The 13,099-nt window shown below is 40.0% G+C and overlaps 1 protein-coding gene across 2 annotated transcripts in view; it reads right to left on the minus strand.

Annotated features, from left to right (window-relative positions):
* Positions 1-293: 293 nt before the first annotated feature.
* Positions 294-13,099, minus strand: part of LOC146562134 (dual specificity testis-specific protein kinase 1) — a 29,117-nt gene continuing 16,311 nt past the window's right edge. For both annotated transcript variants that reach the window (XM_085293609.1, XM_085293610.1), the window contains 8 exons: positions 12,765-12,958; positions 10,976-11,097; positions 8,426-8,474; positions 6,702-6,851; positions 3,474-3,647; positions 3,114-3,197; positions 2,489-2,575; positions 294-1,500 (listed from right to left, as the gene is read on the minus strand). In XM_085293609.1, coding sequence (XP_085149735.1) covers positions 1,396-1,500; positions 2,489-2,575; positions 3,114-3,197; positions 3,474-3,647; positions 6,702-6,851; positions 8,426-8,474; positions 10,976-11,097; positions 12,765-12,958 — 965 coding nt within the window. In that variant the 3' untranslated portion in view covers positions 294-1,395. The remainder of the gene's footprint in view (positions 1,501-2,488; positions 2,576-3,113; positions 3,198-3,473; positions 3,648-6,701; positions 6,852-8,425; positions 8,475-10,975; positions 11,098-12,764; positions 12,959-13,099) is intronic.

The following is a 13,099-nucleotide window of genomic DNA, read 5'->3' on the forward strand; positions in this document are numbered from 1 at the left end:
TTAGAATTCTGTACTTAAGACGGCTAAAATCAAATGTGGGCTTTTTCTTCTAAACTGAGCTGATTTTAGGTCCATTCATTGAGTTCTAGCTCATGTGCACCCTCTGCTGCATCCCCATCAGAACTGCAGCCAACCTCTTCACACTTTTCATTAAAGGAAAGTGAAACAGCTCTGCTAGATCAGCCTCATCATCCTTCCTTATAGAGTATGACAGAATCTCCCTTCAATAAAGGCATTGCTTCATGTACATACACGGAGAGGCGGAGCAAATGAGAGGGACCACAAGACACAAGTAAAGTTTATTTTACATGTTTATTTAAGTAGTTCAAATGAAAATGGTTCCATTTGTTTCCCATACTGGAAGGATCAATCAGAAACTTCTGAAAGCAGATGAATATTTATACTTTCAAATCTAGAAAGCTATACTGCTAAACAAGAAATAAAAGTTTTATTTTTCATCAAAAAAGGCAGAAAATATATTTTTTAAAGGATAAGAAACCAAAAGAGTTGGTAGTGTAGCTGCCTAAAAGTTTTTGAGACCACACACAAAACCAGAACAGATTAAACTGAAAAGATTATGGACCCTGTCAAACCCCATAAAAGGTGCCAGATTTAAAAAATAAAATGAGAAAAGCTTGACTATTTACATACACACATTCAGCTCAGAGTAACTGCACAAAATAACAACAAAATAGGAATTTTTTGTTTTGTAAAATCACCTGACAATCCAGAAGCTTAAAAAAAGTCTTGTTGCTAGAAAAAGGGGATATGTTTGAAGTTTTCGGTATACGATAAAAAGAACTTTTTCATGAAAATAAATATCTTAGACTCATACTGACTCGTAAGCGTGCCTATAAATTGTTAACATGAAACCAACTCTCAAAATCAAACCTAAAATCATGTTTCCACGGCTATTTTTGATCCTCGTTGTGTATGAAGTTATGTCACTATTGAAAGCCTAATAGAGAGCAGAGCTTTCTCATTTCCTACTGGAACGACAAAGGCAGAGTAGACAAGAGGAAAATATATCAACAGGCCTGATTTGGTCTGCGCCGTCGGTTACAAACAAATCACAAACACCAGAGTCGAGTGGGAGGAGAGGGCCCTTTTAGTCAAGACCAATAACAGTACAAGTTGAACTAATAATCATGTGAACACTGCTGGGTCAAATCAAAGTGTCCATGGCAAGTCGGGAACATCCACTGCCCTGAAAAAACATCTAGATCTGAATGTCTGCAGCACCTCAGAGGAGAAGAGTTGATGCCACAAAAACTTCCATATTTTTTTTTAATTTTTATTTTTTTAATTCACATCTGTCCTGCTTCCTGTCCAGACAGTGAGCAATAGTAATCCCACAGTCTGCGGTCCTAATGCTGGGCTTCCCTGATCCGCTGCTCAGCTCGTATCCACGTCAGATTTGGGAGGAAGTTCCAGGGTCTCAGCAACCTCTCCTAAATCATCCAACAGCTCTGTGAATGCTGGCCGTCGGAAGGACTCCACCTTAGATTGGGAGAGAGGAAATTAAGAAAAACAGGTGAGTTTCACAACTTATAAGAAAACCTTGGTGGAAAGTACAGAGGCCCTAATATTCACAGCTTAGTCATGTCTGACACTTGGAGGCTTTTTGCTGATGTGATTGTTGTAGCGATCACAAGGTTTCCTAAAAGAAGAGACTGGAGGGCAAACTCGAGCAGAGCAAAATAAGTGGACTGAAGAAATCACTGGTTACAGACAGCCAGGGTGCAGCCTGGAGGCAGCAAATGAGCTGAAAGTTTCTTTAACATGTCGAGTTTCAGCCCTCTGCTGCCTCTAGCACCACACACCACAGCCTCAGTACAAAAAGGATGACTTTTTGGAGTGGTCAGGGAGGAATCGCCGGCTTCAAAAGAAAGAGGATGGCTGAATGAGTGGTGTCTGTGCTGGGGCAGGAAGTTGATGTGGTGGAGGAGTATGAGCACCTGGCTGTCCACACTGACAACAAATTGATCAACAGGAATAATCTCATTCCCAAACCAGTGAGAGTTGTAAAAGCCTGCTAACAAAATCAAGCTTGCCAGCGAAATGATAGAGAGCACAGCAACCTGGCTCCTGAGACAAAAGCATAAGACAGAATAGCTGGAACTAAGCTTGCTGGCAGCAGCTGAACTCCCGAAGTGTGGAGGATCACGCAGCCTGCCAAAGTACATTCTACCTGCTGGAAACTCAGTCCCCACTAGAAACAGCAGAAAACTGAAGTGCCGCAAAATGCTCCAAACTTGTGGAATAAATGGAAATATAGCACACAGGGAAACAACAGGAAGAGAAAATCCACAATTTTTCATCAGCTCCTCAATTTGAATTTATTTTGAGTCAAAATAAAGCAAAGTCTCCCTAAGCAAGACGTCCTTTTATGACTTGAAAAACATACGAAATATTTCAAAGTATAAATGTATATCATGACTTTTACTTCAAGCATTTTCAGGTCTTCCATCTCCTCTGATCCACATACCATACAACAGCTGGCTGCCAACTCCAGGAGGCGCTGTGGGCAGTCTGTCACCAGTTCCCTGAAAGCTTTCACATCCAGCCCGTAGTCCTGAAACACATCAACATCAACAGTCCATGTGTCATAACAAGAAATATTTCACTGCGCATACAAAAATGTTCTGTCAGCTAAGTTGTGCTAAAATTACATCAGTTTGTATCTTTCACAGCTTGGCTTGAGTTAATCACAAACCCCAAGCACTACACTGCTCAGCCAATCATCAGCTTTAAAAGACGTCACTGTCACAACCACACTTCCAGTCACATATCTATAAAGTCGGTAAGCCCACGAGTCAACGCGTCATGGACCATGTTTGAGCTAACTTAAACGCATCGATTTAATTTAACACACTCTTTTTAAATACATTAGCTCCATGGTTAGCAGTGAGCAGATAGCCACACATCCACTCCATCCACATTTTAAATTGGAGACATTCCATTCTTCTACTTTTTCAGCAAGTCTCAGGGTTGTTTAGACATCTTTTTAACTAGTTAACTAGTAAAAGTGGGCAATAGCTAACTCTCACATGTGAATATTCACGTTACACGTCAGCAGCACACAGTCTTTGCTGTGGTACAGTGAGCTCTACCTGTGTTCTCGGGAGTATTTCAGGGTCAGCAGGGATCCTGGCCAGGATTTCACAGAGCACAATGCCAAAGGAGAAAACATCCACCTGGAGTAAGTCAGACATCAAACATATTGGGGGTTTTTTTGTCTTCCTCTTAGAACATAAAAAACATATCAGAAAATACTTCAAAGAATAAAATAAATAAATCTGACTTTTGCCATTTTACATTAAAGATGCAGCTTCCCACAATGTGCTGCATTACTTTATTGTATCATCTTAATAAATACACTGTCTGACATATAAGAAAAAATGTAATGCTAAAAAACAGCAAAAATACTTATTGTGTGTAACACATGCTGATACGAGAAACAGGACTGTTACCTTGCGGTCATATGGCTCTCCTCGGAGCATTTCGGGGGCCATCCAGAAAGCCGAGCCCACCAGAGAGAGTTTCCTGCCGGTGTCTTTCACTGGCAGCTCCACCACCTCCCTGGCCAGGCCGAAGTCTGTCACCAGAGCCTCTCGTCCCCGAGACGTCACCCGGATCAGGCAGTTCTACAGATACACGAGGAGGACACTGAGGAGCGGGACTGCAATGGGATGTTTGTCCCAGCAGAGGGCAGTGTAAGGCTGAACAACCAGGACCATCAACCACTTGTTTTTTCCACCGTCTTTAGTCTTTGTTTGGGCTTCTATTGTGTGTAATGCATGTGTTTCCTGGAATCACTGCCACACAGTCACAAACAGTCTCTTCACTTGTCAATAGATTCAAAAGGATCTGCTGGCAGCACCTTTTCAGCCGACTAAATAACTGACCGACCAGAGATTCAGTGTGCCAAAGGCCAGCCTCCATCACACTGACTGGTTCCTTCATATTTAGATGTTAATAAGACCAGCAAACTGTGGAAAAAGACAAACCCTGCTAGACTTGAGTTTAGAGGCTGAGAGCAGAAAGTGTGATCAGAGGCAGGAAGTGGGAGAGCAGCTCAGAGCTGTTGTTGCATAATAACAGCAGGTCTGCAATGTAAAGGTATAACGTTGATGCATTGCTCTGCATGTATGTAAACCCATTTTCTTCTGTTTTTAAGATTCGCTGGGCGTGTGTGGAAGTGACAGTTGCCATTTGGCTCCCACTGCACATGAAGCTATTTCCATCCAGCAGCCTGTCATTACGTGACATTACGTGGAGGAAAACTACTTCAGTCCCAGACTCCAGCTCTAAATTTAGCCACAACCCCTTACCTCTCTGCCAAGCAAGGCAACAATTTGGGGAACTTAAGTCGAAAATCCCCAGTAACACAAGAACCTGACCAACTACTCAAAAAGCTAAAATTTTCATTCAAGTGTAACTTTCACAGACACTTTAACAAAGACTGGATTAGTTCAGGGGATCTGGGAGGCAACTGGCCTTTTGGACATCCTGAAGCACTGACATCACAAACTGCACACATCTACCAACCTAAGTGGATTTGTCAAGTTGGCAACTTAATTTCAATAAATGCTTCTTTCACCACAGACCAGGCGGCCTAAGTTGAGATAAAGCTGAACGACATGTGTTTTATATCATAAATATTTGTGGATATTTTTTAATTTGGAAGTTGTCAACAAATCATAAGGAAAAATGACTCAGACACAGAGATAAACTGAACTTCCTGGTCTGTAAAGTGTACACAAAACTGCCATGAACTTGCAGTCTTTCTAGTGGCCAGCACAGAGTTCTCATGTGAAGTATAACCTTACTAAACACTTTTCTTATTTTAATGCTAGCAGCTCAGAGCTCACACATACAGTTCTCTGATTTAATCTCAGACTTAAATAATTATATTTATTTATTAATATGTTAGTAATGAAATTACTTGTTAATTAGATTAATAATTACAAGTAACTATTAGCTAAGTCATCTGACGTGACTTCGGGGCCTTTCTTACTTTAAATTCACACTTGAACTGAATGTTGGTATTGGCAGTGGAATTAAGTACCCAACAACTGTATCACCACTGGCTTGAAATAGAACAAAATGACTGTCGGTGCGTCTCAATATATTAGCATTTTCACGTAAATCACACCTATCTGGTCATTTCATTCATGGGGCAAAAAGCAGGAAGCCTACAAAATACAAAACCAATTCTGAAAATGTCTGGACGCTGCATGAAGTGTAAAAAAGAGAATGCAATGATTTGGAAATCTCATAAACCCATATTTTACTCATAACTGAAGATGAAAAGCATAAAATATTTAAAATTTTAGAAAAACATCTGCTCATTTTCAATTTCATGACAGCAACATGTCTAAAAAGAAGTTGCCACGTGGCTGTGTTTACTTCTGTGTAGCTGTTTTTCTTTTAACACCAATCTGTAAATGTCTGGGATTTGTAGAGACCAGCTGATGGACTTATGGGAGAGGAATGATGTCCAATTCGTGTCTGACAGAGGATGCTCAACAGTCTTGCATTGTTTTTGTCATATTTTGATGTTTTGTGATGGTGAAAGGTCTGGACTGCAGTGGGGTCAGCTCAGCTTTTTTTGAGATGTCCTGCTGCCAGTGAATTCAAAATGAATATTTTCCTGAAATGGTACATTTTCTCATTGCATTCTGTGTTTATTTACATTCAACACAGGGTCTAAATATCTCAGATCATTTCAATACTAAGGATTCACTTAAGGGTAACTGCTAAAGTCATCTTAATGTCTTCTAACTTAAATCTCCAAAGCCATTACAAACTAAATGCAACATAAAGCTCATCTCACTCAGTATAAAATACATAAAAGCAGACTCACAAACATCATATTAGACACTGCACAGAAATCCTCGAGTGACCCTAAGGTTGACCTTAAGTGGACTCATTTGTGACCCTGTGATATTTTATACAGCAATACTTTTTTAAATGACTTATTTGAGTATAATATGTTGTTTATACTGTTTAATCATCTATGACAGATAATCTGCTCTAATATCATTCATCTGAAATGCTTATTAAAAAAAGAGGCTAGCCATTTTCATCATCACTTTTGACATTAAACATCTGTTTCAAGATTTCTGCTACTCTATTGGTCTGTTAGCAGTGGTTGCCTAGCCTGTAATTCTCCCACGTTGATCCAACATCATGGATGCATCCATCAGGTTTCTGTGACGTAAATCCAACAAAGCCTGACAAAAAACACGAGGACAGAGCCAAAAGAGTAGCCTCAGGGTAACATGCGTGGGGTAAGGGTGGGGGAGTCCCAGCAGCAGTTATACGTGCAGCAACAGCACTTACATAGCAACAACCTCTTTACACGATAATAGTGACTGTCATCATGTTGTGACTCCGCATTACTGACTGCTTCTTCAGGGAAGCCTGGCAACTGGAGGAGGGACAGCACCTACGCACACAAGCATACCTACACACCAGCTTCTCAGCAAGGCCTCGTGATTGTTACAGAGCGGCCTAGAAAGGATGTCAGGGTGTGCTCATTTAACTGAAACTAGGAGATCACAGGTTTCTATTCTGGACTGAAAATTATTTAACCTGAGCAGTTTATTAATAAAAAAAAAAGTGCAGTTAAAATATGAACAAAAACAAACAAATCAATCCAAATCAAAGCAAATCAGTTTAATTGTGTGCCTCACCTTAGAATTGAGGTCTCTGTGATAAATGTTTTTGTAATGCAGGTAGATCATTCCTCTGCTTATATCACAGGCCAAGTCCACCTTCTCTCTCCAGCACAAGGGAACGTCTTTCCTGGCCAGAAGCTCTTCCAGACAGCCACCGTTTACATACTGAAACATCCAGGAAATACATGAAGATTTATTTTTCACTTTTTTCTATTAAAAGGTTTTTCTTGTAACAAGAAACTGTCTTCAAAAAATAAAATCATTTTCACATTATTGTAAAATAAATTAGACAAATTAGTTTATTCCAATGGCTGTGTCTGGATCGGCTTACTTCCCACCCCTTACCCACCCCTGTTACTTGTCACGTGTTTCATGATGTTGTGATGTGGACATTTATGTGCTCTTTTTTTTGTTTTCTGTTCTCATGCATGAGAAGAGGTCTCTTTTTTTCCCCTCCTCGTCTTGCCCATTGTATTGTACATTTCAGTGTTTTTCCATAATACTACCGGTCTCCGACCTGTCTCCCCATGTGATGTCTGTGTTGTGTATGTAAGGTTGGGGGGGGGGGGGTCCCATTTCGCTGCAGGGCAACTTGCATGTGACAAATAAAGGCTTTCTTGACTTGACTTGACTTGACAATGTAAAAGGAGAGCTTTCTTGTTATGCAGCACATTTTTAATTTACTTTTTTTCTATTTAATCATTTTTTATTTTAATAAAAATTTTAACAATAAATTTAAAAGTTCTTTTGGGGAGGTATTAAGCTGTAAAATAAGAAGAAAGAGAGAAAGCAAATTTGGACGTGCTAAAAAGTTAAAATGGTCAGATTGATGGCAAAAATAAAGTTTGATACAAAAATTAGCTTTGGTCTTTATCAATTTATATGAATGTAATTAAATATAAAATTCAATGAGTATAACAACGTAAATTATATCAAGACCTAAAATTATATTTATTTACGGCATGGTCGCTTTGAGGTGTTGTTTTTGTTGTTGTTCAGTTATCCTCAAAGACACGAACACTGAAGCCACTACTTCTATTTTGTAAGCTAAATTATTTTTAAGCCTATTTTTGTTGTTTGCTAGTCAAAATTTACATCACCTATAATATTACAGGGAATAGCAGATCAACTTGCTAACTAAGCTATCTAGCAAGTGATGGCATTACAGCCCTTACCAAAATATCCAATTATTCAAATATTATTTAAAAAATAAACACGATGGAAGGCTCGAGGCAGTTGTCACTAAAGCTACGTGTAGAACAGTGGCGAAGTCCAACTTTTCTAAACAGTCAAGAAGACTTGTTATAAAAACATGCTATCATACATTGTTGCCCACATAGATACTGTGTCTTCAAGCATTTAAAATAATTCTTAGATTACTGTGGCAGTACATGGCTTTTGTTGCTTTCACCGCCCTGTTATCTGTGTAGAACAATGGCATACTATAAAATGTCGTAGTAAAAAAAAATCCCATAAAAATAAATGGCTATTCATTCTAAAATGAAAAGATTTTTTTTAATCAATAATCAATAATCAATTTCTTCTTGAAACAAGAAACTGAGGAGATGTAATTTGTCAGCGTGATAGCAGCAAACCCAGTTTGGTTACCTATGAACTCTTTCACCATTTCATTATCACTCTCAGTTCATATCAGTGTTATTTGTTGTGTTAACAGAGCCAGCCTGCAGGTATACACCTTAACAATGACTCACAATAGGCGAAAAATGAGTGGAACTCACCTCTAAGATTGGATAGAGTTTGTCTTCTTTCACACATATTCCCAAATACCTGGAATAAGCAGAGCTGTGTTAATCAATTGTTTGTCTTGTTATTGAAATAAAGTGTATGGAAGTTTATGGAAATGCCACTCAAACCAGAGGGAACAATGTCTACATTACAAGAAGATTTTTGGTGGTAAATTTTTAGAATCCTGTTTGTAGCCGAAACTGTTAACAAATTTGATGAAAATACAAAAAAACATGGTATCAATAGGAAAATAAAGAATGCCATATCCTTTCCTTTATGGATTTGATAGTGTATATAGTAAGGTAGAGTAGATAATCTCATTTTGTCATGGTCCCTGTGCCCTGCTGGTCAATCCTCTATTGGGCAATATGTTTGTGGTTTGTTTGCTCTCTCGCCCTCTCTCTCTCTCACTCTCTCTCTCTCTCGCCACGGCGATGCTCACTGCGGGCTCCCGCTGCTGGCCCACACACCTGCTCATCACCACACCGGCCGCTGATCCCAGCTGATTACTGCACTACTTAGATGGCGAGTCTGCACTAGTCTTCGCTGGATCGTTGAACTATCAGCGTCAGTCAAACTTGTGTATCTGCCAACCTGTATCTTGAAAGCCCTTTGTTATTATCCCGCTAACCCGACCTTTTGTGTTTAGATCGTTTTTGGAACCGGATTCTGAGAGGAGTGACTGAGGAGGAGCTTTTGTACAGAAAGTGTGGAGCACCTTTTCCCCTAACCCTGTTTCCCACGGACCCTGGCGACCCGGACCCGTTTCCCCTGCACATTGTACATAGCCACTTGGTGATTGTGTTCACTGTGAATAAACGCACTGTTCTTCGCTTAAAGGGAAACCCTGGCCTGCGCCTGAGTCTCTTTCGGACCCCCCTAACACATTTGCAACAATACTGATACCAACAGTGCCACCTTCACACAACTTCAAACAGCAGAGCTACAGACAGACATGCACACAGCCTCTCCCCTCGTCAGTAGCATGTAGTTGTTGTTTACACCAATGTACACTTCAATTAATTTCACAAGGTCAGTAAAGCCCCTGTATCGACAACATTGAAGTATTAAACAGTCATAAATGTTAATCTGGAGGCACAAATGTTAACTGTTTAACTATGAGCCATTAAGCCATGTAAGAAGTATATTACCAGCTATGGCTAATAATAAAATTATAACATTAGGAGGAACTAGGCAGCTTGTACATGATCAGTCCTGCCCATCTGTAAAGTGACCTTAAATGAACTTAACTGAACTTACATAATAAATTTAGGAACAATTAAAATAAGGCCCTGTTTATTAATTGATTCACACAAACGGTCGACGTCTTTGATAACTCCAAGAAATATCACTCGTATATCTTTTTGACTTTAGCTTACACAGATCGGTGCGTGCAAGGTACTGCTGTCATCACAGCTGGCTGTACGATAATGAGCTACTCTTTGATAACCTTACCACTTTGACCTTGCTAAATGGCTAAAGTGCGATTGCTTAGGCAAACATTAAGTCTGCCTGGCTTTGCACCTTATGCCACTGCTGCAAATAAAAGCACCAGGGTCTCATTTACATACATAAGGCTACACACCATGCTACCAAACTACCAACTTCCAAGTGAAGTAGTTTATATTCAGAAACAAAGCTAGTTAAATGACTACAAGTGATTTTTCTCTCTTCCTCTTGTTAGTTCAGATCACATGTACCAATTATATTTAGTTCTGCTACTATGCTCACAATCCCTGCTCTGTGTATCTTTCAACGGCCATGCACCAGCATCATTTTTTATACTACCATAAGCAAAAGAAAAACAGCAGATTTCTTATCAAAGTTTGCCAGCTAGAATTGCCTGGTTGTTTTTGGCCACTCGGAAATATAATCACTGTTAAAGCTGTGAACAAATCCAGGACATCTTCCAGCTCATCTAATGTTAATTTGGCAATCTGCAGCCCAAGGGAGCCCATCAAACCTACCTCACTTTTGCAAAATGGATACTTGTGTTTGTTTATTTTGAAATCCCAAGGGGGGAAAAAGCATTACATTAATACTTAACTGGTACCATATGAAGGTTATTATATAACAGTGATGAGTGGGTGTGCATTTTGACAAATATTCCTGATGAGAAAACAGATATTCGGATTTTGTGCATATATGGAAGTGTTGTATATTTGCCTGCCTTTGTTTATTGTACACGATGCCCTGGGAGTCCATTTTTTCAGTAATTGTCAACAAAATTACCATAACACTGTGAACCCTTTAAAACTGTTTAGTACTACTAAATATAAATATGTGTAAAGGTATTGCCATTGCACAATAACTACAACTGCCATCAATCCTGCTACCCAATTTACAGACTGTGAAGCTGTGATGGAGAAAAGAGTGATGAGTGGGAGGGTGTAGAGCCTGGTGAGACAGAGAGGAGAGATTGCATGTGTTGGGAGGGAAATCCTCAAGCGTTTTCTTTTGCTTTTAGCAGAGCAGAGCAGAGCCTGCTAGATTAACCACCACAATAGGAGTACAGCATGCAGGTGATACGGGAGGGCTGTTACCTGACAATGTTGGGGTGGGAGAGCTTCTGCAGCAGGCTGATCTCTCGTACAATGCTGTCTTGGTCCACATCGTTTTTGTAGATCTTCACTACCATCACTTTTCGATTGGTCCTGTGCATCACCTAAAGGATAGTGGTGGCCGTTAGCAGGAGTGGAAGAAGTGGTGGTTATAGATGCTGAGGCCAGAAGCGATACAGTGGGGATACTGTGACAGCTGCTGTCGCTGCATAACTTATCCACAGCTGCCAACATGTTCACATCAGCAAAAAGGATAATACATAAAACCAAACACATCAGTAGATAATGACAGTAGCACAACTAAATCAAAGTGAGTAAACCAAGGCTACGTTCACACTGCAGGTCTTAAAGCTCAATTCCGATTTTTTGATCAAATCTGATTTTTTTTGTCTGCTTGTTCACACTACAAATAAAATGTGACAGCAAACGCGCTCTAGTGTGAACCCTCAAAGCGCCACGCATGCGCAAAAGAAGACGTCACACACAACGCACTCTGTTTAGACCCAGACCAAACAGTATTGTTTGACTGATGGCCTTAATATAAAGACTTGTTTTGGACTTTACGTTTCCCAATTTTGCTTTAAGTTATAAAGTTATTTTGTTATTTTCATATGGCCTGTTTTAGAGAGGAGCGGCGCTTCAAAGGATAGTTGCAGATTTCTGTCAGAATCTGCAGATTATACAGTACAAATAAAATGTTCACGTTTCTCCAACGTTGTCTTCCCAACAGTTTCACTGGATGGCCAGGAAGCGTTCACGATGTCTTCTCGGGCGCTTCTCCGGCGCTGATAATTGGCGTCTGTCTTGTGTCAGTGACGTAAAAGACGGATTTAATGCGACATAACCATTCAAACAGCAGTCGCTTTCTAAAACATCAGATATGTATCGGATTCAGTACCACATACAAAAGTGACCCAGGTCGGATTTGAAAATATCGGATTTGTGCTGTCCACACTGTCATACCATGATCGGATATGGGTCGCATAGTCAAAAAAGTCGGATTTGATGCGCTTTCGCCTGCAGTGTGAACGTAGCCTGAGTAATCCCAGCAGCTGAAAAGAATCAGGCAAATATAGAAGTGCAAAAAACTGCAGTTCCTCTAATGGCCATTGAGGATTGCTCCAAAAGAGAGTTAATCCCCATAGACTGTCATGTTAAAATACCCAATTTTCTAATATTAAAACACTTGCTCACTGTTTGGTACAAAAAAGGCATCTATGGATAGTTTATCAATCACAACTGTACTGTGATTGACTTTTTTAATCTTTATTTGTTTTTATATTAGCAAAACTTACGCACGTTTTATACTTTCAATTTTTTTTCTAAGAGGTAATAGTCTTACTCCATCATTGGCATCTCCAAAGCCACAGAGAGCTATTTGAACGATTTACACGGTTGACCACAAACAAGCTTAGCTTTCTAAGTTGACTCAACTGGAACAAAAGTCCAAAATCAGAGAGCACACTCTTTCTGGGCAAAGTGCTGACTTTGACTCACTCACAAATCCCATGGCCTCTTTCTAACTCATTTCATCAGGGGCAAAGTCTAAATGTATAAAAAATATAGCTCTTCCAATAGCTCTGTTCCAGCAGAATAATTATGTAAGGTCTCAGCTGGGGTTGAGTACAGAAAATCAAAGGTCCCCGAAGCTGGTGGGCCAATTACAGAATGGCAAGAATGTCCCAATTAGTGGCTTGGACAAAGCAGGGTCTGATGGCATTTGCAGGCTGACAAGGCAAAACAGAAAGGGTGGAGGGGGCAGAAGAAATACCTTATAGACTTTGGAGAAGAAGCCACTCCCGATTAGCTCAGCGCTGAAATTTTCCCAGAATTCCAGTTTACGGACAGCCGTGCGAAGCTTCTGCCATCGCTCCACATGGTAGTATTTGTCTGAAGACTCACCATAAAGGGTGGGACTGGTGGGCTCTGATGACACATCCACATCACACATCATGGAGATGTCCGCTGGGAAAACAGAGACTGAAAAGTTAGGGTGAACCCTCTACAAAATAATGTTTTTTGTCCTGGGATTAGTTATTATAGTTATTAGTTCATTTTCACAACAAACAGGACAAGAAAAGAATCACTTTGTGCCTCTGCAATGTT

This window comes from Mchenga conophoros, linkage group LG12 (genome assembly GCF_057382185.1).
Source record: "Mchenga conophoros isolate Kocher_MC1m ecotype Shallow Benthic linkage group LG12, M_conophoros_male_GT1.1, whole genome shotgun sequence".
Lineage (NCBI taxonomy): Eukaryota > Metazoa > Chordata > Actinopteri > Cichliformes > Cichlidae > Mchenga > Mchenga conophoros.